At 49.4% G+C, this 21409-nt stretch overlaps 7 protein-coding genes across 7 annotated transcripts; 4 read left to right on the forward strand and 3 right to left on the reverse strand.

Moving 5' to 3' along the window:
* Positions 1–519: 519 nt before the first annotated feature.
* Positions 520–3427, reverse strand: MSS4 (Phosphatidylinositol-4-phosphate 5-kinase; the record flags this gene model as incomplete). The annotated part of the gene is made up of 2 exons (XM_064901889.1): positions 520–1350; positions 1397–3427. 2 exons carry the CDS (start codon positions 3425–3427, stop codon positions 520–522), a joined length of 2862 nt encoding a protein of 953 aa, XP_064751568.1.
* A 1174-nt stretch (positions 3428–4601) lies between these two features.
* On the reverse strand, positions 4602–5168 carry imp3 (U3 small nucleolar ribonucleoprotein imp3; the record flags this gene model as incomplete). Its single annotated transcript, XM_064901890.1, has 1 exon — positions 4602–5168. One exon carries the CDS (start codon positions 5166–5168, stop codon positions 4602–4604), a length of 567 nt encoding a protein of 188 aa, XP_064751569.1.
* A 1077-nt stretch (positions 5169–6245) lies between these two features.
* LTR64_007573 (uncharacterized protein) lies at positions 6246–9149 on the forward strand (the record flags this gene model as incomplete). Its single annotated transcript, XM_064901891.1, has 2 exons — positions 6246–8879; positions 8925–9149. 2 exons carry the CDS (start codon positions 6246–6248, stop codon positions 9147–9149), a joined length of 2859 nt encoding a protein of 952 aa, XP_064751570.1.
* A 2560-nt stretch (positions 9150–11709) lies between these two features.
* HAP2 (Transcriptional activator) lies at positions 11710–12633 on the forward strand (the record flags this gene model as incomplete). Its single annotated transcript, XM_064901892.1, has 2 exons — positions 11710–12001; positions 12047–12633. 2 exons carry the CDS (start codon positions 11710–11712, stop codon positions 12631–12633), a joined length of 879 nt encoding a protein of 292 aa, XP_064751571.1.
* A 2020-nt stretch (positions 12634–14653) lies between these two features.
* TIM11 (F1F0 ATP synthase subunit e, mitochondrial) lies at positions 14654–15065 on the reverse strand (the record flags this gene model as incomplete). The annotated part of the gene is made up of 2 exons (XM_064901893.1): positions 14654–14727; positions 14780–15065. 2 exons carry the CDS (start codon positions 15063–15065, stop codon positions 14654–14656), a joined length of 360 nt encoding a protein of 119 aa, XP_064751572.1.
* A 307-nt stretch (positions 15066–15372) lies between these two features.
* LTR64_007576 (uncharacterized protein) lies at positions 15373–17508 on the forward strand (the record flags this gene model as incomplete). Its single annotated transcript, XM_064901894.1, has 2 exons — positions 15373–15501; positions 15553–17508. 2 exons carry the CDS (start codon positions 15373–15375, stop codon positions 17506–17508), a joined length of 2085 nt encoding a protein of 694 aa, XP_064751573.1.
* A 1636-nt stretch (positions 17509–19144) lies between these two features.
* Positions 19145–20088, forward strand: LTR64_007577 (uncharacterized protein; the record flags this gene model as incomplete). The annotated part of the gene is made up of 3 exons (XM_064901895.1): positions 19145–19380; positions 19426–19515; positions 19560–20088. The coding sequence occupies 3 exons, from the start codon at positions 19145–19147 to the stop codon at positions 20086–20088; spliced, it is 855 nt and encodes a 284-aa protein (XP_064751574.1).
* Positions 20089–21409: the final 1321 nt, after the last annotated feature.

The raw sequence follows: 21409 nt of genomic DNA on the forward strand, positions 1-21409 counted from the left end.
GAGCACAAGGTAATTATAGCAGGAATAGTTTTGGTATATAGTCAAATAAGCCGTAATAAGTGTATAATTGAATGACCAAAAATAGGAAGTCACGTCCCACGAGATGAAGTGTACGGCTGTATCTGCATACTCAACTTTGTGTTTATGTACTCTTGTCACCATGTGAATCTACAAATAAAGAATACCTGGGCTATGTAGCTAGCTGTATCACGTACCAACCGTCGACCTCTTGTCCCTGCAAGGTTACTTGGACCACGTCGCCCCTTCTGTCCCAATCACAAAATAAATACTCAACTGGCAGCGTGCCAGGAGGAGTTGTACATCGCTCTACAGCGTGCGATGCGGTGTGTCTGTTCATTAAATGTGACACCTTCGATCTATACCTGAACACCTGAGTCTGCAACATTGGATGTTCATACATCAATCATTTCACATTACCAACAAATGAAATGTGGCCAAAGCGAGCCCAAATCTCAGGTCAGGCTCTCGACCTTGGATTTCGCTCACTCTCAGTCGTTGTCACCGGGCAAGCCCAACTTCCTCATCCATCACCAATGGGTCTCTGTCGAGTGTCGGTACTATGCCGCTTTCTATTCGGGGAGGCCTTGATGGGATCTTGGTCAGTGGCGCAGTATTCGAGTTCTCGGTCGTGTCGTTTTCAATATTGGGTTCTAGCTGTGGCTGCTCCGTTGAGTCTAAAGGTGTGACAATTTGTTGTGATGGCTTGCTGTCATCATCTTCGCTAGTAACAGTGTACTCGACTGTGCGTCCGTTCTGTGACTCATCCTCATGCATACGAGGTGTCGAGTGTGTCGTTCGCTCTCCTCTTGCTTCATCCTCATGCACCGAGCTTTGCTGGCTCGCTTGCCGACTACTTCCTTCCTTATCTTCAGTAACAACAGGCAACATTGTGCCCGCCCTTGTTGCACTCTCGGCAGTCAGCAGCGTCCGATCCGGCTTTTCTGCTTCACTCGCTAACCGTCCTTTCCGGTCATCTGTCTGTTTGTCGGCCGACTTCTCCGCAGCTTCCAGCGTTTTCTCCACTTCCACATTGTTCCGCGGACTGTGTGGTGTAAAAGAGTGATCGACCTGACCGTCTACATTTGAATGTGCTCGGGATCTGTGTCCTGGTGGAATATGATGGTGGTGTAGGACGTTATGTGCGTCGATCTCTGTGGATTGGTGACCTTGTTGCTCAGCACGTCTTTCAGCTTCCTCCTTAGTCGTCATAATGCCTGTCATAAAATTCAAGAAACGCTCTCCATAAGGTTGTGGAGGGATAGGGCTGATTTGGTGTCGATTGTCTTTGAGACCTTTCCAGAAATGTTCTCCACGTTTGATAAAGCCGTACTACACAATCAGTATTTTGCACACAAGGATGAAGCAGAACACTTACATGAGTTAGGCAGTCTATGACACCAAGATAATAGACTGTTTCTCCTGGGCGTCCATCTTCATGTGTCGCGCGGATGCCACCATCGTCGCTGTAAAAGATTCGATTGTGCCTTTGATCACCAGCAGACAGATACTCCGGCATCTTGGCCGCCGTCAAGCCCATCGGCATTGGTTTCTCTTTCTTGAGTGTCTCTCGCAGCTCCTTCGCTTTTCTAGCATTTTCTAACCTACTAGGAGTTCGCATCAAGTGAGCAGGCAAGTCTTCCGTATCTTTCTCACCTCCAGGCTGGAAGACCTTCAGAGTTTTCTCGCGCACATTTGCATCGTTGCCAGTTTCTAGGTCGTGAATGCCGACCAGGAGAGAATAATCCATAATTTTTAGTCTCTGCAATAGCCTGACATCTCGCTGTAGTTGCTCGATAAATATCTCGCGTAAGCGTTGATCAAATTCTAGATGCATATCTCGACGAAGCCAGTTCAAGTCCTTAAGGGTTGCTCGAGGATTTGTCTCCAAAGTCTCTTCTTTCAGATCCCGACCAACGGTTGAACCTTTCAGGTCGTAAGTCTGGTGGATATCTCGATGTGGCGGGAAGAGGTTGTTCATCACCACAAAATGAATTTTGCGACCGTAGGCGACTTTCACGCGATGCAGACCATAGAATTGACTGATCAGGGTATTCGGATTATCGCGGACGTGTTGATAATAGTCTTTCAGGATCTTTCGTAATAGCTTGTGCTCGGCATGATGTATTGTTTTGATGATATACTTGTAGTCCCTCGAAAAGTAGAAGAACGAACCTGATTTCCCAGGACTTCCGAGCTCTGACAAGATGTACTTACTCGTCAAACTCATAAGATAGTCCGCCGGGTCCAGGCCAAAGATAGCGCGCAGATGTCGGAAGACCCAAGGACTATAGTCCTTGAATTTGAAGTCGTACTTTGCACTCGGTGTCAGTTCACTGCCTGTAACATCAAAACTCATCTTGTGCTGAGTGCCAAAGTCGGCGTCGGTAAGATCGCGGTCCATCTTTGCATTCGTGCGAGAAACAGTAAATCGGATACCAGTTAACATATTGTAAGCGGTCACCCAATTCATATGACCTTCCTCAACTCTCTTGCCGACTATCACCCTGTCATCGTCCTCCTCTTGACGTTTGCGACGACTGGCACGCTTCTGTTTGATGGCTTCAGTCCACCGTGCTGCATCCTCATCTGGTGGCACTTCGTCTAAGTGTGCGTCAGAGGCACCGCGCGTGGTCCTCCTCACCATGCCTAGTGATGCTCTACGTCTGCGAACAGTATTGCCATCGTGGTCTCGTGTAGGAGAGAAGCGTCCAGAACTCGCCAGGACCTCTTCCGAGGGACCGGAGGTATATGAAAAGTCTCTTGAAGGGCGGGCTGCAGTTGGAGCGACCTGTGGGATGTTCAAAGTGTGCCTCTGAGTCAATCTCTGAGAGTCTGGAAGTTTCGAAGGTTCTAGCTGTGGTTCCTCCGCTGAAGGGATCGGGGTCATGATGGGTGGTTGGGATGACAGCTGTGTAGACGTGCGAGCGTGGGAGCGAAAGGATGAGGCCTCACCATCATCCAACTCAGAGTCATTCTGTGTGGCCAGACTCTGAGTTCGTGTCGAAAGCTCGGGAGCAGGAGTATGTAATGTGCCCTTCATTCGTTGTGGCTCAGCTGCATTCTCAACATTGGACAGTCTGGAGACCTGTTCGGGCGATGTGCTGTACCTGCCAAACTGCTCGCTAGCTCTGGGTGTTTTAGTGGATGGGTTGCTGCTGGTCAAAGACGGTGGTCTATCTTTCCCAGGCTTCAAGTTTCCGTTCATCAGAGAGTTTTGACTTCCGCTCCTCAGATTCTTGATCTGCTCCAGTCTGTGGCCTGGCAAGCCCGTCTCAACGTCTGTGCCATTGGTGTATGCGAACACTCCTGAGATTGTCTTATCGTTGGACTTGCGGGAAAGGTCAAAAGATGAATTGGTGCTGTTCGGTAGGACTGATAGAGGTGCCTCAGCCGACAGGCCCGGCATGACAACAACTTGTACAAACTACCCTGCACGATTCCTTCTATATCAAAACCATCATCTGAGACAGTCTGAGGAGCATAACTGAGGCGCTCGTTTGCTTCGATGCGTCGTTTAGGAACTAGTGCCTTGTCGTGGTTAGGCGGCCGGTAGATCGGAAGTAGGGAGAGGTATCTGGGCTAAGGACGTCGCTGTCTATAATGCTATGGTGTTTGCACGGTATATGTTTCGACTACCTAGAATGGGGGACGTCGAATGCGCGGGCAAGACTGATGAATAGCATGGAAGCACCTGAACGGGAGGTCCCAGACGTTGCCAAGGTTAGCGCCAATCTCCCGATCCTGGCGCAGTCTTACTTGCGACAACAGCAAAACTTCGGAATAACTTCTATTCAGTGCAGTTGAGTTATTGGACTACCAAGGGAAGATGAAAAAGTTCTGCAGAATGCAACTCTTCATTACTATGGTGCACAGAGCTGGCTGTCTGCGACTACCTACTCCTTTTCACTCTGCAAAGATTTACTGGTTCTTGAGCCTCTGACGTAGATCCTTCCACGCCTTCTAGGCGTAGATAATCATAAATTCAGCCTCGTGATGGACGAAATGGGCGTCCGCCTCAACCATGAGCTATCGTTGACAGTGCGATCAATTCTTCGTGAACCACAGGTCAGCTTGCTCATTCTTCTTCTCTACCACACATACAGTGTTACGTCGCTGCTAGATGATAGGATTGGTTACTGTAGCATCCAGCATGATTCTTGAAATTTGTCGTGGCTTGTCGTTCCCCAACTATGGAGGTGTTACCGGCAGGAGCCCATTTCTGTTTCTCAACTCACACTTGTTTCATTGATTGGGCTTGATCTTGTGCCGACAGCTTTGACTTAGGTACTCTTCACATTTCCCTCGAGATCGCCGAAGCACGGCTAAGTTTCAGAACCATAAAGGTCATATCTTCTGCAACCCTTGCGCGTCAGTCTCACATTCCAAGTAAGCGAAGCTCGACGTATAAGCACTATGTTTTCGTCTTCTTGCTCAGCGCTGGTATGTCTTGTTCCTTAGAGTTCAGTCTTAGGTGGCTCCGCATAATCCGACCACGCTGCGGAATCACTGTCCACTCCTGACAACGGATCAGTGCTGTGATGGTGGCTGACGAGAATCTCTGACATCCGGATTGTGCCTCCTTAGAGCAAGTCGAAATCATCCAGCTTGTCCCTGTACTGGAGAACCTGTCTCTGGACCTTCGAGCCATCGACCCATGTGATGAAATCTTCCATTCCTCGACTGACCAGGAAAGCAGGATCAGTGACCACATCTGTTCCAACACGAACGTGACCTTGCTCGATAAATTTGTGTGCAGTTCTGACATGTTCCAGCATGCCGCTTCTGACCATGATTATACCCAGTCGTCTTCGACAAAACGCACTAACAGTAACATCCTTTTCGACCGCGCTCAGTCCTGCGCCCTGTTCACGTGATTGTTTCACGATGCCCATCTGCCATAGCTTCTCGAGGAGGATAGATTCTTGTTCTTTTCGGTAAGGGTCAGAAGGATCGAGGTTGGAGAGCATATGAGCCAGTTTCCTGAGCTTTCCTGCTAAACCATTGTACTTGTCGTAGTCGAGAGGTTCTGTGAGATGATATCGTCTGCGAACATCGGCTGCACGGTGCGATGGTCCATCGGATTTGTAGGTAATAAGGTCAACCTTTCTCAGCAATTTCTGCTCGTGGTGCTTGAGCTTGCGCACCATTCTAAGAGGTTGTGTGACAGTATCTGGAGTTTGTTCCTACTCGGTACGGATGCGCTCTTGAGCGGCAATGTGTAGTATGGCTACATGTGCAGAACACGCAGTAAGATTCGATCATGCACCTAGTGTGGTGCAGGAAAAAAAGTTACTAGGGTGGGGTGCGGCGGAAGCAGCCCTGTGAGACCCACTGATTGGCCTCCACACCCACGTGTTTGCTGACCACGACAACATGTATACCTTGCATCGAGTGGAAAGTCTTCAGAGGCACGTCCTAGCCACGGCTGCGGAGAGAGAAGTGATTGGTCTATGATTGTCTGGTAGGGTTGGTATTTGTGAACACCTTCAGTCACAATTGGGAACCTGAAAATCGTATTGTCGAGGGCCTACGTGATCTCCTTGCCATTTTTATTTAATGGTTAGGTTAGGAGGTGGAAGTCAATGTAGGCTGCGTGCAATCTTTTGACGGCGCTGAGTATCTCCATAACGTTCGGATACACAGAAAATTCAGACAACCTGGAATTTCTGTCCACAGTACATTCGCGACGACTCACCTGTCCTGAGCACTCCGATTCTAAATCAGCAAAGTGAAAACTTAGGAGTTCCCATCTCTCTGGTCGGTCCCATGATCTAGCTGCTGGTCTTGACCACATCTTCATAACCTGTGCAGCAGGGACAAGAAGGTACCAAGACGAAAACGACGAATTTGCGAACACGACATGCGTTCCCGGAGGACTCTTTCGTGTGGAATGTTTGGTGTGCTACTAATATCCATATTGGATTCAAGTTAATGCGGTCCAAGTGGTTGCCAAGTTTAGGCATGTGGGTGGCCCCAAAGCCTAGCCCGGAGCACCATGCGGGAGGGAGAGCTGCAAGCCCGTGGATGACGCGTTCCTGCTCCATCAAGGCTTGATCGGACTCGTGTTGCGTATTGTTACTCCGTAGTAGACCATATGACGCCAGATTGTGAACATTTCAGCAAACATGACAAGCAGTCGTACTGCAAGCATGTATGATATAGACATTAACATGGCGAGATAGCCCGTCACTATTCTCAACTTCATTGCTTGTTAATCTGGCAATATGACTTCTTCAGGCATCTCATCAGGCGCACTCAACGCCAATATGCAAAATGGGAACATGCCAGGACAGGGACAGCCAGTAGTCATGGACGGGGCTCCTTTGAAACCCTCCATTACTCGGTGGGAAACTGCACGGGAGGGAGACGATCAGGCCGTTGAGAATGTGTCTCCTCCAATGGGACAGTTGCTCACTGGCAAGCAAGAGCACTACCTGAAGCGAGAGCTCGTCTCTATGGAAGTCTTTGCTGAGATACAAGAGCTCAACACACCGACAGCATTGCAAAGATTTGGTGCACCCTTCAGATCGCCTTTAGGAGAAGTCTCCCCAGTCGATTCCGAACTACCCATACTGCGTTACATCTTCGTCCACCATGTTCGCAATTTCCCCTTCCTTGACAAAGCCAAGGAGAAAGAGTTCTGGCAAGACAAGGTACAAATCTTTCTCGAGTCTTTCGCAAGTAAATATATTTCATCCTCGGAAGACAGATTGGAGGAGACCAAAAGACGGAAGCTAGCAAAGAAGGCCCACAAGTTGGTCGAGCTGATGATGGTTTCCGGCATACCCACTGCCTCTGGTTATGAGGAGCGTATCAAGTTCGCAGAGATGGAAGTAGTAGACAGAGGTGCCAACGAGCAGGGGTTGATCGCCAATATGCCAGAGGGTAACTACATCAATGGCTGGGACATCAATGTTGCAGGTGTCAGGACTACATCTGTCAAGCGTAGGGTGCGATACCATCAGCATTCTGAATTTCTCATCCGTGTCAAAAAGCCTGATCAGCCAGAGTACTATATCGGCAGGAGATTTGGAGAATTTGCTGCCATGCACAAGCAGTTGCGAACCGAAATGCCTGGCAAAGTACTTCCACCTCTGCCACGCAAGAACAAGTCAAGCACGTTTGCGACTCTGGGCGGAGACGATGACAGTGACGCATCTTCGGTATCTTCTGTCTCTACCATGGACACTACGCACACCGAAGGCCACTCGTCGTCGAGGAATCTGCTTTCCCACCGACGCTTCAAGTCCGGTTCCAGTAGGCGGAGTATTGGCGATCTATCGTCAGGAGCATCGCCTCGTGGTAGCTCCGCGAGCAGCCGTGCCCCAAGTCCAGCACCAATACGCCTGCATCGGGAGGACCAGCGAGTTTCCCTGAGAGCTTTCCTGAGAACAATGCTTCAGAATCCTTACATCGCCGATTCGAGAGCGATAAAAGACTTCCTAAACGCAAGACCTATCAAGCTCAACGAGGAAGAACTTCAAGATGTCGAAAATCGTAAAGAGATGGATGCAAGACGCCTAGAGGAACAGCAGCAATTCTACGACATCGCCCGAAAACGTGCTGCGGAGCTCGATGTGTACATGGAAAAGTTTCGAAGGAGTATTGTCGAGGCAAACGGACTCTCAAAATTATTCGCAGAGATTCGACAGAAAGACAAGATACAAGATCTCAGCCCTGAATATCAGAAATTCGCGGAGTGGCTACGAATAGAGATTGCAGCCACCATCTACCACCTTTTCCTTGCGGAAGACAACTCGCCAGAACTTTTCGCACAAGCAAAACAGATACATTCATTGCTGCCCTACACAGTCATGAAGAACGTCATCCGCATTGCAAATCCTGCAGCTGTCATGTCAGGGGTTCTGGACCTTTTCTTGGCCCAACCTTTTGGCACGAGATCATTGCTCCAGAGGATATTTTCCACGACACTACACAATGGTATTCGTACTCAGCAGAAGTCCGTGGATGCTGTCGCTTCAACTGTAGGCGAGTCTATCTTTGTCCAAAAGTTGCAATCGTTCGTCGATGCTCCAGAGGACATCAAGAATGAAATCCGGGCAGAAGCAGAGAGCGAGACTGTCGACTCAGTGGTTGTGATATTACGGTCAGACCACTTCGAGCCCCCACTAACTCCACCTCAGATTCAGAAGATATTCAATGCTTACGTTGCTTGGAACAGCGCGGTCGAGAACGTCGATGTCGAACTCAAACAGGGAGCGGAGGAATTCTCCAAATTGAAGCAATTACTGAAGCTCATGACAAGGAAACGGGACAAGCAGATGATGGCGCAGATGATAGAGGAGCCGACTACCTTGCAGCTGTTCCGAGACCTATTCACTGTCTTTTACGAACCTCTTGTCAGAGTGTATAAGTCAGCAAATGTTTATAACAGCATTACAGACTTTGCTCAGTTCGCGGATGATGCGATCAAAACCGTGGAAACAGCACAACGGCAGGATGTGTCGGCGGACCCAAACCAGACAGTGCAATCATTCATTGATTTGTGCCAGCGACACGAACACAATTTCTACAAATTCGTGCATGAAGTGCATGTTCATGACAATGGGCTCTTCGGCGCGCTCATGGGCTGGATCGAAGAGATTCTCGATTTCCTGCGGAAGGGTCCGAAAGGTGGCAAGCTCGATATGAATGCCATATTCCGTGGAGCGCTTGACATGAGACAAGTTGACAAGGAAGCATGCATTACCGAAATCGACTCATTGATTGCATGGCAGGAAGCAAGAAAGAAATGGCACTCGGACAAGACCAGACAAAAGATGGCTGCCGAGGGCAACAACCCGACGACCATACCAGGAGTTGCTTCCTTCAAGAGCAGCGATTTTGGATTGCATGAAGTAAGTCCAGAGTGTATTATCAAGTTCGATGCTAATAGCCTACAGGCTGACCTTGCCGAGCTCAACATGGATGACGATGAAGACATGGACAGTGAAGAGGAAGAAGCCGAAGACGACCTTGACCCCATTGCCGCTGAACGAAGACGACGCAGCAGACAGCAGGATCGCTTACGGCGTAGTGCTGGGGAGCCGGAGAAGCCTCCTATACAAGAAATACTGAAAATGCAGCCTGCCTTCCTGGCTATGCTGAGGACTGTGCTGGCCGACTGAGTGGAGTCAGCCCTATCGCATCAGAGTGCTAACGTATCGAGAAAATTCGTGTGCATGCGCTGCAAGGCATAGCAGGTCTCTTAGCTCCAGGTATGTATGCTAAAGGCGAAATTATGCCCGACAACGAATGAAACGAACAGCATACTGTTGATTTTGCTAGTCGAGCCAATTGCAACAAGATTGCGTTGATGAATAGTGTGATTGGCCGCCTTTTTGGAACTCAAATTGGGGGATGAGCACAGCCCTGAAGAGTTCACATATCTGGAAGTTTTCAGGAATCCTCAAGCAACGATGCGGCAGCATTCGGTGCCGATCGTGCAGCGCTCGTATTTGGCGTTCCGGGATTGCTCAGCTCAGCTGACAGGCATTTGATCGGGCAGAGAAGCATAGCATTGCATGTGTCCAGGGCCGACGAAAGCTGCATGCGAAGCCTACACCCCGCAAAAGCGGGCACTTCGAGCATATCATTGTTATTCGAACGTGCTCAACAACACCTACTAACTCGAAATATCTATCGGTCAGCGGATGACTATACGCGATCCACGTAGCAGTGTATATGACTGCATGAAGCATTGTGAGTATGAATAGACTCTGCCTCGTACTTTAGAGATTATGAGCTCTCATGGATTGGGTAGGCGTACTCGGAACGGCTCAAAACGACCTAGAGGGCCGATCGTGACGAGGATGGATAGAGACCAGCCTGTTCAGCGCGACATAACAACCGTGATTGGACAACACCGTCAAACGCTAGCCTCAAGCTCGCTTCAATTGTTCTTTTCGGGATCTAAGGTTATCTGCCTAGCCTACATCGCAATCACTGCGAGCAAGTGTATTCTCCTCTCAAAGGATGGAAGCCACGGTCGATTTAGTCTCAGTAATTTCTCGAGCACTTTCCACCTATTGTGGCTGAGGTGACTAAAGCTGGACTCTCCTGTGCAGATGCAGAAACACACAGTGAGATGTCACAGTCGTATGTGTTCTGGGGCAAGCACCTCTTTCGGTTTAGCTCGAATCGGCACACTTACTTCCTCGTGGCTCCAACTTAAACCTAAGCGTCGCAATTAGGCCCGCACTTGCTTCATCTCATCATGTCATAGCGTGCCAGATGGCAAGTTGGTTTGAGCTTTCCCACTTTTCCTTCGCTCATATTATTGCTGGCAAATCATCTCTTTTCTCCTCCTTCTTCTCCTTCCGCCAATCACCTTCCTATCGCATTTCTTGTACGCTCACTGGTCGTCGCTTTTGTCTCAGACAACCATTCACGTCGTCTACCACAACATCAGATCCCGGCACCACGTTCCTGGCGTGCTTCACCGACTATCCTCAGTGGTTCATAGCCGCACGACGAACGCTCTGTCTTGCATCAAGACCACAGACGTGCGCGTGCCACCAAGAGCTCAACGTCGACTCGTTTCCATCACACCAGACGCGCATAAACAGCCGCACTGATTATTGCAACCGCCTACTGGAAGCGATCGCCGACGTGCTGTAGGCGCTCTGCTCAGGAACGACTCCTCGAGCTTACGAACTGTTTTCTCATCACAACTGATTTACGAAGCTTGCCAAGCACGACGCTATTTCACGTGTGCAAGACGGTCAAGCAACTTCCTCGCAACCCAGCTTCACATTATATTTGTGACAAACATTACGCAGAATCGCCGAGTGAACAGCAACACAATCCTGTCGCATCGCTACTAACTGTCGTCATTACGCGTTGGACAAATATAGTATTTCGGTGCTGCCATTGCCCTTGTCAAGAACCAGGTTAGTGCATTTTGCCAGCACATCTCTGCATGTCCATGCCAATGACTGCCACTTTGCTGGCGTCCACCCAACCTGTCTTCCAATGATACTCTGCCTACACCGCACCAGCCCAAACTAATACATATACTCAATACTCCAGGTTTCAGTAATCGAATCACACTGTCTTGACGCGTTTCTTGACATCTGAGAGGCTCATTCTATTGTCTCCATCAGAAGCATTGCCTTCAGGCTTGCAAGAACCAACGCAAGCTCTAACCACCAGCCTCGAGTCTAGTCTCAGCTTCAACGACTCAAGGCATCACTACCGCGCCACAAACAGTCGATCACGGTCTGCCCGCGAGTGACAACGCATCACTGCACTGCAGCCCAAAACAAGGCAAACAGTTCGGCCTCAATCTCGTCACAAGACATTGGCGCTGTGAAAGTCCACCTTGATATTGTCCTCTGAGAAGCACCATATCAGATCCTTCTAACTTGGTCAAGACTCAATGTAAGTTATCCAGTCCTGTATTCTTGCCAGACATTGGTGCCCACTCATGGTCCAGTGACCAGTCGTTTATGCAGCACGTACTAATACTCGGGGCCAGTTTCACGCCTCGCTCACTAGATCCTCGAATCAGCTTCGTCAAAGTCTCAGTATACTTATCGATCACAGAGGCGCGTCCCGAACCACTCTGTCGAACTCTGTCCTACGACTCGTCCATCCTGCAGGTACCTCGACTTCTGCAATTGTTCCATTCCTGCGCGTCAAGCTATTTCACCAGACGAAGATCTCGCGACGTCGTTGCCCTTCATGATGCAGGCGTACTCCCAATATCCACCGCACGATGCGCATAACCCGCACTTGGGTGGTGGTTATCAGACATCACCTCAAAGTACCAATACTGGATCTCTAACTTCACCTTCTGGCCAGTCACACTTGCATCAACAAAACACACAGGCTTCGCCAATACTGCCTTCACAAAGCCAACACCAATACCAGGCGCCAGGATCAATGGGCTACCCACAATACGGAGTTGGTAATATGTATCAGAATCCGGGCATTTCTACTTCAGCGGCAGCAGCTATGGCGACAGCTGCAGCCTCAGGTACGTCAGAGAGCTACATTGGCATACTCCAGCTAACACACGCAGGGCAAGGAATTCCTCAGATGTCCGCTGGCATGCCTCAAGGGCCCAACATGAATCAACAAAGGCGCATGAGTCAAGTCACTAGTCCGCACGGTCAAATGTCGCAGCCAGTCATGAACAGCATGGCCCGCCAGTCAGTGCAACCCCCGATGCAGCCTCCACAGCAGCCTGTACAAGCCCCACAAGAAGAAATCCCAACAAGTGGCCAAGAGGAGGCACCCTTATATGTCAACGCGAAGCAGTTCCATCGCATACTGAAGCGCAGAGTGGCACGACAGAAGCTTGAAGAACAATTACGTCTTACTTCGAAAGGGCGGAAGCCGTATCTTCATGAGTCACGACACAACCATGCCATGAGACGACCTCGTGGTCCTGGTGGTCGTTTCTTGACTGCGGACGAGGTTGCCGCCATGGACAAGGAAAAGGGCGGCGAAAATGGGTCGCCGGAGAACACAAAACTCGATACTCCCGTGAGCGGGACGAAACGCAAAGCTGCATCAAACCACAGTGAAGCGCCTGTCAAAAAGTCGAAGGTGTCGAGCGAGAGCGCCGAGGATGACGAGGACGATGGTGATGGCGAGGAAGACTAGACGTCTATTTTCTTTCGATGCGACGAAGACGCTCTGCTTAAGGAATTTGTTTCTTCCCTCTGGTCGCGACGAAGTCTTCTTGGTTATGCTCTAAGCTTGAAGGTGGCTCTTTGATTTACTACACGCGTTTTTGTTTTTTGAAGTATTCAGCAAGCGTTGCCGTTTTGAAGTTCAGAAGAGCAGGTACACACCAATGGAATGACGAATGAATTAACGGCTCAATACCACACAATAACACAACAAATACACATACTCTACTTAATCAACAACATGTTTGCACATGAGAGGGATGGATGGATGGACTGCAGGGAAGCATTAGGGACACCATGACGGATTATAGGACGACGGCGACGACAAAGACTTATCAGTTTAATTCTGTGAAGGACCGTATATGCATGCTGGACTTGCTGGGACTTTGCCGTTTGAGCACGGGCAGCAAGTAAGAGGTGCGAAATAGACGCCGATGACGGCGTCGTCAGGACAAGAGGGGAGGAAAGAATGCCCCGAATATACCGAGCTTATGTTGTCCCTCGTTCATGGTCCACTTGGGCACGTACACCTCAAACACACTTTCTCTCTGTGTCACAGTTGGAAAGATAGGACGGAAGACACGAACTGGCTCGCGCCAATAAATCTGACGAATCTCCTTACTTGAACCCTTTTTTCTCTTCTTTTGCCTCTTCGAATCGTGTTTTCTCACCAACTCTGGATTCATCTGAGGTCGGAGGCGGCAGCAGCAGCAGATAAATTGTTGGAAAAACAGCACAGTGGGCAGGGCAGCGCAGGAAAAGACAGATGAGAGATGAGGAGAGAAGACAAGGGGTGGAGAGTACGTATGTTTTACGGATTGAGATACCCATAGCGAAGGGAAAAAAATCCATGTTTACGATGCAAATTAGTTCGGAACCATGAAGTGTCGTTGTTTCGTTGTTCCTTCTCGACATTGATGGGTGTGTGTTCTCTCCAGCTCGGGCTACATACCCAATGTATCACCGATCGTTATGGTGGATGAGGTTGACCCAAGCACGTTTGAAGTCCCTCAAACGGCAGGATATTGTTGAATCTTGGCTTTCGATATGCGGCATGTTCTGCTTGTCGCGGTCGTGTGTAGTTCAACGGATATGTATATCGCCGCAAGTGAGTGAGAGACTTACCATACCCGTGGACTGCTGTAAAGATGCACAGGATTCAACTCCTCAACGTATTGATGTTTGTTTTAGGTGTTTGTGAACCGCGAGGCTCAGTTATTGACACACTGCCTTGGTGTTTTCCGGTGGGTGTTTGATAATTTTTGTTTTGGTAGGTAGGGCTTCTGGAGCCAAGGGACGAAAATTCGAGGGTGAGAAAGAGGTATAAGAGAGGAAAATCTATGGTCACTCCAGGCCTCCTAAAACATGTTCGTCAAGTATCTTTTCGTGCATGAAAACAAGGCTGGTGACACATAGCAGTTGCATGTGGTTCTGTACTTCACCCCTGGATCAGCGAGTGAGAGGGCGACACTTGTACTGTGAAGTGAAGTTTTAGACAACTTCGTTTCATTCAGTGGCTGTGCTGAGGTTGCGGGACAGAGCATGTCAGTCCCATTGTTGGAAGTGTTTAGAACAACTATCGTGTTATCAGTAAGATTCGTTGGCGGCTTATAGAATAGATGAATGACCACCTCTGCTGTGCAGTCAGTACCCGCATCAACATGCGAATGAAGCAGTATTCTGAGCGTTTTCGCAAATTCGACCAATTTGCGTTCGCTTGCCTTGTCAGCTGTATCCCATTATTGTACAAGCTTAAGTAGATCAGTACCCTGTATATACAAGGCAATTGCTGCTTGCCCGCGCTTGGACAAATTCTTCAGCATGCAAAGACCAGGGTGGACTTGAAGCAACATGCCTACTTGCTGCGTTCCTTTTCATGGGCTGAGCGTATCCCGTCTTCTGCTTCACTCAACCACATTCCCTATGCAAAACGTTGAGAGAATTCCCGCTATAGAAAGTGCTTGTCATTCTCGTCGTTGTCGGATACTTCCTCACTTCTCGTCCGCAGCCATCTTCGTCAGATATGCTTCCAGGTCAAAGTTCTTGTCATCTGGATCCGAAATTACTGTACTCAAAGTTAGCACTTCGACCATGTGGTCTGCATCACTCCAACATACCATCACCACTTTTTGTGAAAGGTTGTGGATTCTGCTTCTTCTTCCATTCAAGCTTGGCCTTTTGTATCAAGTCCTCCTTGTTCTTCCATTCTTTTTGAACATGTGCTTCCTGGCTTCGTGCCGTGACTGTTCTCTGGTGCGAAAAGCCGTAAAATATGCCTGCTACCAGCGCCGACCACCGGAGTACCTGTATGTGGTCAGTCAATGATCGATCACCGAGCACTCTGTCGTGCGCAAATGTCGGGAGGTATGGTGTGCTCACGTTGACTCCTTGCGATGTAGACATTTTCGAGACAGGTGTAAAGAGCGCGAAACGTGACAGTCTTCGTAAGACGTCGAAGTCCAGGAATGTACGAAGAAGGCAGGAGAGCAGCTATGAAGTCGTAGACGAGGTGTAGCTGTGGTATACGTTGGCTGTTGAGCTATCTCGTGAGCTTCGCATTGCCCAAGAAAAGCTTCCGAGCGAGGAAGGAGCAACGCAGGTACCGCACGTGATCTGGCGATCCATCAATTCGCGGTCGGAGCGATGAACAGTACTGCGTGGTCAGTCCCCTCCGTATTGTCTTCGATTCGTTCTTTGTGTCGTAGCAACGATGTCGTCCTCTTTGCAGTCGCGGAAGGAGGAGCTGCTTGCTAAAAAAGCTCGGCTGGCCGAGCTGAAGCGGCAGCGTGAGTTACGGGAGGAACGTTTCAGCGCCGGACGCCAGAGTATTGGTGGTGAGGTGTGTACGTACCACACTCTAATTGACTGAACACCTACTGACGTCGTCCAGTCCTCACCTAGAAGGACTGTGGAGGACAGACGGTCCGAGATCGATAACATCGTCTCCAGCCTCATTGATCGTCAGAGAGATTCTACGTCGTCGCCGAGCAGAAGTCGACCAAGTTCGTTCTATGGCGAAGCTACGCCTCAAAATGGCGAACAGATTGCACCACAGAAGTCTACAATGGTCTCAAGTTCTACCCAAACTGCAGTGGCTGAGTCTGGGGATATTGTACGGGAAGTGGTCTTAACTCCCCCTCTACAAAAGCCAGCACCAGAATATATTACCTACACGAAGGGCACTCAAACAGATCCTGTGACGGACATTGGGGTCAACACGGAGGACGACTTCGAGCCGGAGATCGATGCGCGGTCGAGAAGGAGATCAAGCAGAAAGCAAAAAGAGATAGACGAGGAGATCAGAACGAACCTGCGGAGAGAGATCGAGGAAGAGCTGAGGGCTACTCAGAACGGTCCCGCAAATATAGCGCCTTCTGCTACAGTACGGTTTCCGCTTCGTCAGTTGAACGCGAACGAGCTCAATGCTGTTACGTCGTCCAATGACTTTCAAGCCTTCGTTGAACGCTCCTCCAAGGTGATTGAGCGAGCCCTGGATGAAGAATATGACCTGCTTGCAGACTACACTCGAGCTGCGGCTGTGGATACAGAAGAGGATTATGCGAACAAGTCTTCACAATCACTACGAGAAGTATTACAGTTGTACTCAGCCAACCATTCCAAGAGGCGTGTTGTAACGGACCTACATTTCTCTCCTCATTTTCCTGAACTGCTCTTAACCTCATACACAAAGAACGCTGCTGCCCCGAACGAGCCGAACGGGCTGGTTCTGTTGTGGAACTCTCACGCACCGAGCAGACCAGAATACACCTTTAACGCAACTAGCGATGTGCTCACCGCGCGCTTCTCTCCTTTTCATCCCAACCTCATTATAGGTGGCTGCTACAGTGGTCAGGTTTGTATCTGGGATACACGCTCTTCACACAGAGATGGTCAACCAGAACGACGTACGCCCCCAGCAGGAACCACAAGTCTAGGACACACTCATCCGATATATGCACTAAATGTAGTCGGTACCCCAAATGCACACAACATTCTCACCGCCGACACGGATGGGACTGTCTGTTCTTGGAGCGTCGACATGCTGAGCCAGCCACAAGAATACCTTGCACTCTCAACACCTTCTTCCGCCGGTACAATGACGGACGATTTGGCGCCAAAATCCATGTCTTTTCCAACAGCAGATCCGACGTCTTTCCTTGTCGGCAGCGAAGAAGGCACGATTTACGGATGTCACCGTTACGACCGCGCTGGTGCCAAAGCTGGAGTTGACAGTCGTGTGGCATATAGGGGTCATACAGCACCGATTATGTCGACTCATTACCATCCGGAGCGTGGCCCTGTGGATTTAGGTGATCTAATGCTGAGCTCTTCCGCAGATTGGACGGTCAAGCTCTGGCGTACTCGAGCAGCTGCAGCTCCAGGATCCGCTATCAAGACACATCAGGTGCTGAATACCGATACAGGTGCTGCTCGGGGAATGAACGACTCAACATCAACTGCAGAAGCAATCCCACCTATCCTTGACCTGTCGATGGAAGACATTGTTTACGATGCCAAGTGGTCACCCAACAAACCTTCTGTCTTCGCCGCGGTGACGGGTGCAGGCGATCTTGAAGTGTTCGACCTGCTCTCAGATATTGAAGTACCTGTTGTGAAAGCAACACCAAGCAAAACGAGACTGCCAAACAACGGACTTGTCCTACCATTCAAGGGCTTGAACAAATTAGCCTGGGAGGAAAGACATGGTAAGCAGATTGCCGTGGGTGGTCTTGATGGTGTTGTGAGCTTGTTCGAGGTAGGACGAGGATTATGGTGTGGGCCTGGAGAAGCTGATGCTAGAGAATGGCAGAGAATGAAACAGCTCATGGGCAAACTGGAACCGTGATAGCGTTGCTCTCTTTGATTTGGGCGTTATGTGTCCGTCTAGTCAGACATTGCAAGAGCGTGGTGTTATATTAAATACCTTTTTGTGCTTTGTTTTGAAAAAAGATACCCTGGGCGCATGGTCGTCACTACGGAGAGTGCATTACGAAGGCTGATTAGCACAAATACTATGTACAGCAGATTATCAGAAGGACGTGGTGTTGTTGAATGTGGTCGATTACTTCCTCACTCTCTACAGTACCCCCACTCTGCTGCAAAGCCTGTGGTTGTCTCATGAGCAGATATCTGAAACAAAACACGATCACTCGAGGCAGCTCGTTCGACCGAAGCTGCCGATTGTGAGTAGGAACGAATCAGGAAGGTGCGAACCACAGACGCGTGACTTTCATACAGGTCAGCAGGTGGTGTACTGATGATCGCATCTCGCAAACCGTTTCCGGAGCTCGACTGATTGGTTTGTTTGAATCTTTAACAAACGAGCTCGTTAAGCTATAAGATCTTCAGGTTCAAAATAATATGCCAAGCTTGGCGTATTCTTGCGAGAGACCAACAACTTTCCGGTCACAAACTTGACGATCTATGGTTTTGCACAACGTCCATCGCCAATCTTCGAGGCAGCAACCAGCTCGCTGATGATTTTTGACCAATCATGAATTGTACAAGGTTCACGGTAGTGGTAGAAGTCAATCGAGCAAGTCCTCAGGACATGAAACTGGCTACTAACTCATGGCAACCCACATTCAAAAAGGCCACTTGGTGAGTGTCTTCCGGCTGTCCGTGCTAGACGGCACAACGAGTGGCTTCGAGCTTGGCTGATCCAAGTCTAATAAATGCTTGATTATTCGAAACTAGCTCTGTGACTCGTTGTTGCGCCTCCGCAACCTCAATCTATTCCGAGCGCCTGGGGTTCGCATCACTGCTATGCCTTAGCCCCGAGCTTCTTTGATCAGTTATCCTAGTCAATCGTCCGCTAGTCTTGTGATCTCAGAGACAAGAGCTCAAGCCCAACACCAGCCATTCTTGCACGATGATATTGAGCGTCACGTCGCACACAGACGTGGCCGAGGCATACCAAGGCAAACGACAATTTGGATTCGTCATGACTACGGGACCAAAAAGGAATGAAAACAAACAGATCTCCAACCCCAGCTTTCCCCGCAGAGAAATGGCCATGAAAGCGTGAGCTTGTTCCAAGATTGATTTCCACCATTGGATTGGAGCTCATCTCAGCACAGGTGAACCCGAGGCTTATTGCTTGCGTTAAGCCGTCCTCGACATCGTGCAGCTTAAACTTCTACTAGCTCAAACGATTATGACTGGGCAGTCGTCGATCGACCTCGAGATGCGCGGAACTTTTCCTAGATTGCATGCCAAGGGATCCATTAGACCAAGCTGGAAATGCTAGGACCTGAATGTCCACTGGCTCACCTGAGTCGGTTCAGCGGGCTCCCCTCTCAAGGCAAGGAAGCTCTCAGCTACAACTGATTTGGATCAGGGTGTTAACACAAATAAGACTTGCCGTCTGTCACTATCTCTTCGCCCTCGCCTCTCTTCCTCAGCCTGTTGAGTCCTGCCTTTGATTCCCCGTCGTTCTTTGAAACAATTCTCGATTCAGCTCTTCAGTCTCGCAAATCACCATGTCGGCACCGATGGCAGATGTTGAGAAGGACCATCATCGTGATGGCACTGCTCTGAATGGCACGAGAGGCTACGATTTGCACCACGACGTTCATGATGAAGACACCGCACTTCGTCGATTGAGGACAGCGGGCAGTCTCTCCATCTCGCCAGAGCTGTTCGAGAAGATATACCTGTCTCCCAAGAACCAGGTCTCAAACAACATCCGATCGACATTTGGTAACCCAACACCACTGTAAGTGAACCTGCAAGCTGTTCATGGGCACATCTGACTTTGCAGTGCTCTTTCTGGATTCTTGTTGTCACTCACTCCTCTGTCGAACATTTTGATGGGATGGCAAGGATCCGGTGGTCTCGGTGCTGCTACTATGTAAGTTATTGTAGCTGATAACAGAATTGTCCTAATTGGCATAGTGGTACCTACTTCTTCTTCGGTGGTCTCCTCATGATCCTCGGCTCGCTCCTCGAATTCGTCCTGGGAAACACATTTCCATTCGTGGTCTTCGGCTCCTTCGGCGCTTTTTGGTTGACGTTCGGTGCTACACTCACACCTTACTACAATGCCTCGATTGCCTACCTACCAGACGACCCAGCAGCTTCTGCCGCCGATCCAGTGTTCCAGAGCTCATTCGCTTTCTTCCAAGTCTACATGGGTGTGCTCTGCTTCATCTACTTGATCATCTCGGTCCGAACGAACATCGTGTTCTTCCTCATCTTCCTCCTCCTTGTACCAGCATTCGGCTGCCTAGCTGGCTTTTTCTTCACTCACGGCACACTTCCAGTCCTGCTAGTTGCAGCCGGTGCCTTGACCTTCGTCATCTGCTTGTTGGGCTGGTATCTGTTCTTCGTGCAGCTCCTAGCCGCCGTTGACTTCCCACTCAACCTGCCAGTTGGCGACTTGTCGAGATTGGTCAAGGGCGCCAGCGAGCGCAAGACCCAATAAATGACCTGCTGTCGATGAATATAGCCATGTGGGCAGTCCTTTTTGGAAACACTACACTCGAAAATACTTATATATACACCTTGATACCCCGAAGGAGCGTGGAAGATGAGCTAAAGAGAAAAATGGCGCATACAAGAAAGTGTTGCATATGTCTTGTGCGAGGACAAATTTGTGTTCAGCCGACCTGCGAAAAAGCATTGTCGGATTGTACGATAGCTCATGACCACTCACGATCAAATAATAATTTCTGTCCTACTCGTTGTCAGACTTCGTGCAACTCTGCTCCGAGCACGTCGTCCTCACACTTTCAGCCTGGCTAGTCGAGCAGCTGCCAGTGTCTGCTAACTACCCACTCTATCGATACGTACGTTTCTTCCTCTAGAGCGTTATCTGCAGCATCCATCCATTACTGAAAGCCTGACTTCTTCCATCCCTGCCAACTCCTCTTTGCTTTGGGCGTCTTTGCCAAGAATGATACCGTACCCAGCCATTGCTGGAACACTCGTTATCGATCTAGTGTGTCGTCGAGCTTCGAGCAAACTATGTAGCGCAAGCTCATCTGTAAGGGCTACTACTATCCGAAGCGTACTTGATGGTGAGCAAGGTCTAGGGACGTCATTGATGACAGCTCTTTTGCCTATGGGTAGCACGTGGTGGCACACACTCTCTTCGTGTTTTGGGAATTTACTCTACAAAGCAGCTGCAGTCACGATGCCATGCATGTAATATCCTCATCACTTTCGAGTTACAGTGCTCTAGCAGCAGCTCCATCACTATTGCAGTCACATTGATTACTGCTAGCAAGATTTAGATTCGCAGGAATTGACACTTCTCAAAGTGGAGGAAGTCCTACACTTAACCAAAACTCTCACGGCTCGCACTCTGATTCCAGACTCAAATCTCGTCCATCTCATGCAAGGCTTCAGGTCCTGCTTCCTGATTTGCTAATAGCATAGCGTCCCTTTAGACCATGTGCAGAGGCTGAAACCTCACCGCTCGACATCCGCCATGTCTCAAGGACGATCATTCTGCCAATGTCCGTACGACCGAATACTCGGACAATTCCCGTCACAGCTCAGGAACGTGCGCTAGAGACGCCCCCTTGTTTGTTGTGCTATGATCGGAACGATCGAGCTTGTTGAGATTGCATGTCGTGGTCAAGACTTCTTGTTTCCCCAGCCTGGGGTGTATCTCCGATGAAGGCAAAGCCTGCAATTCAGCCTCCCATGCCACAAATCCAATTATAATCCTATGAATGAACAAGCCCGGAGCTATTGAATCGCTTGTAAACAGGCTTTGGTCCGTGGTCAACAGTTGTCAA

Source organism: Lithohypha guttulata, assembly GCF_036872675.1.
Source record: "Lithohypha guttulata strain CCFEE 5908 chromosome Unknown scaffold_6, whole genome shotgun sequence".
NCBI classification, from domain to species: domain Eukaryota; kingdom Fungi; phylum Ascomycota; class Eurotiomycetes; order Chaetothyriales; family Trichomeriaceae; genus Lithohypha; species Lithohypha guttulata.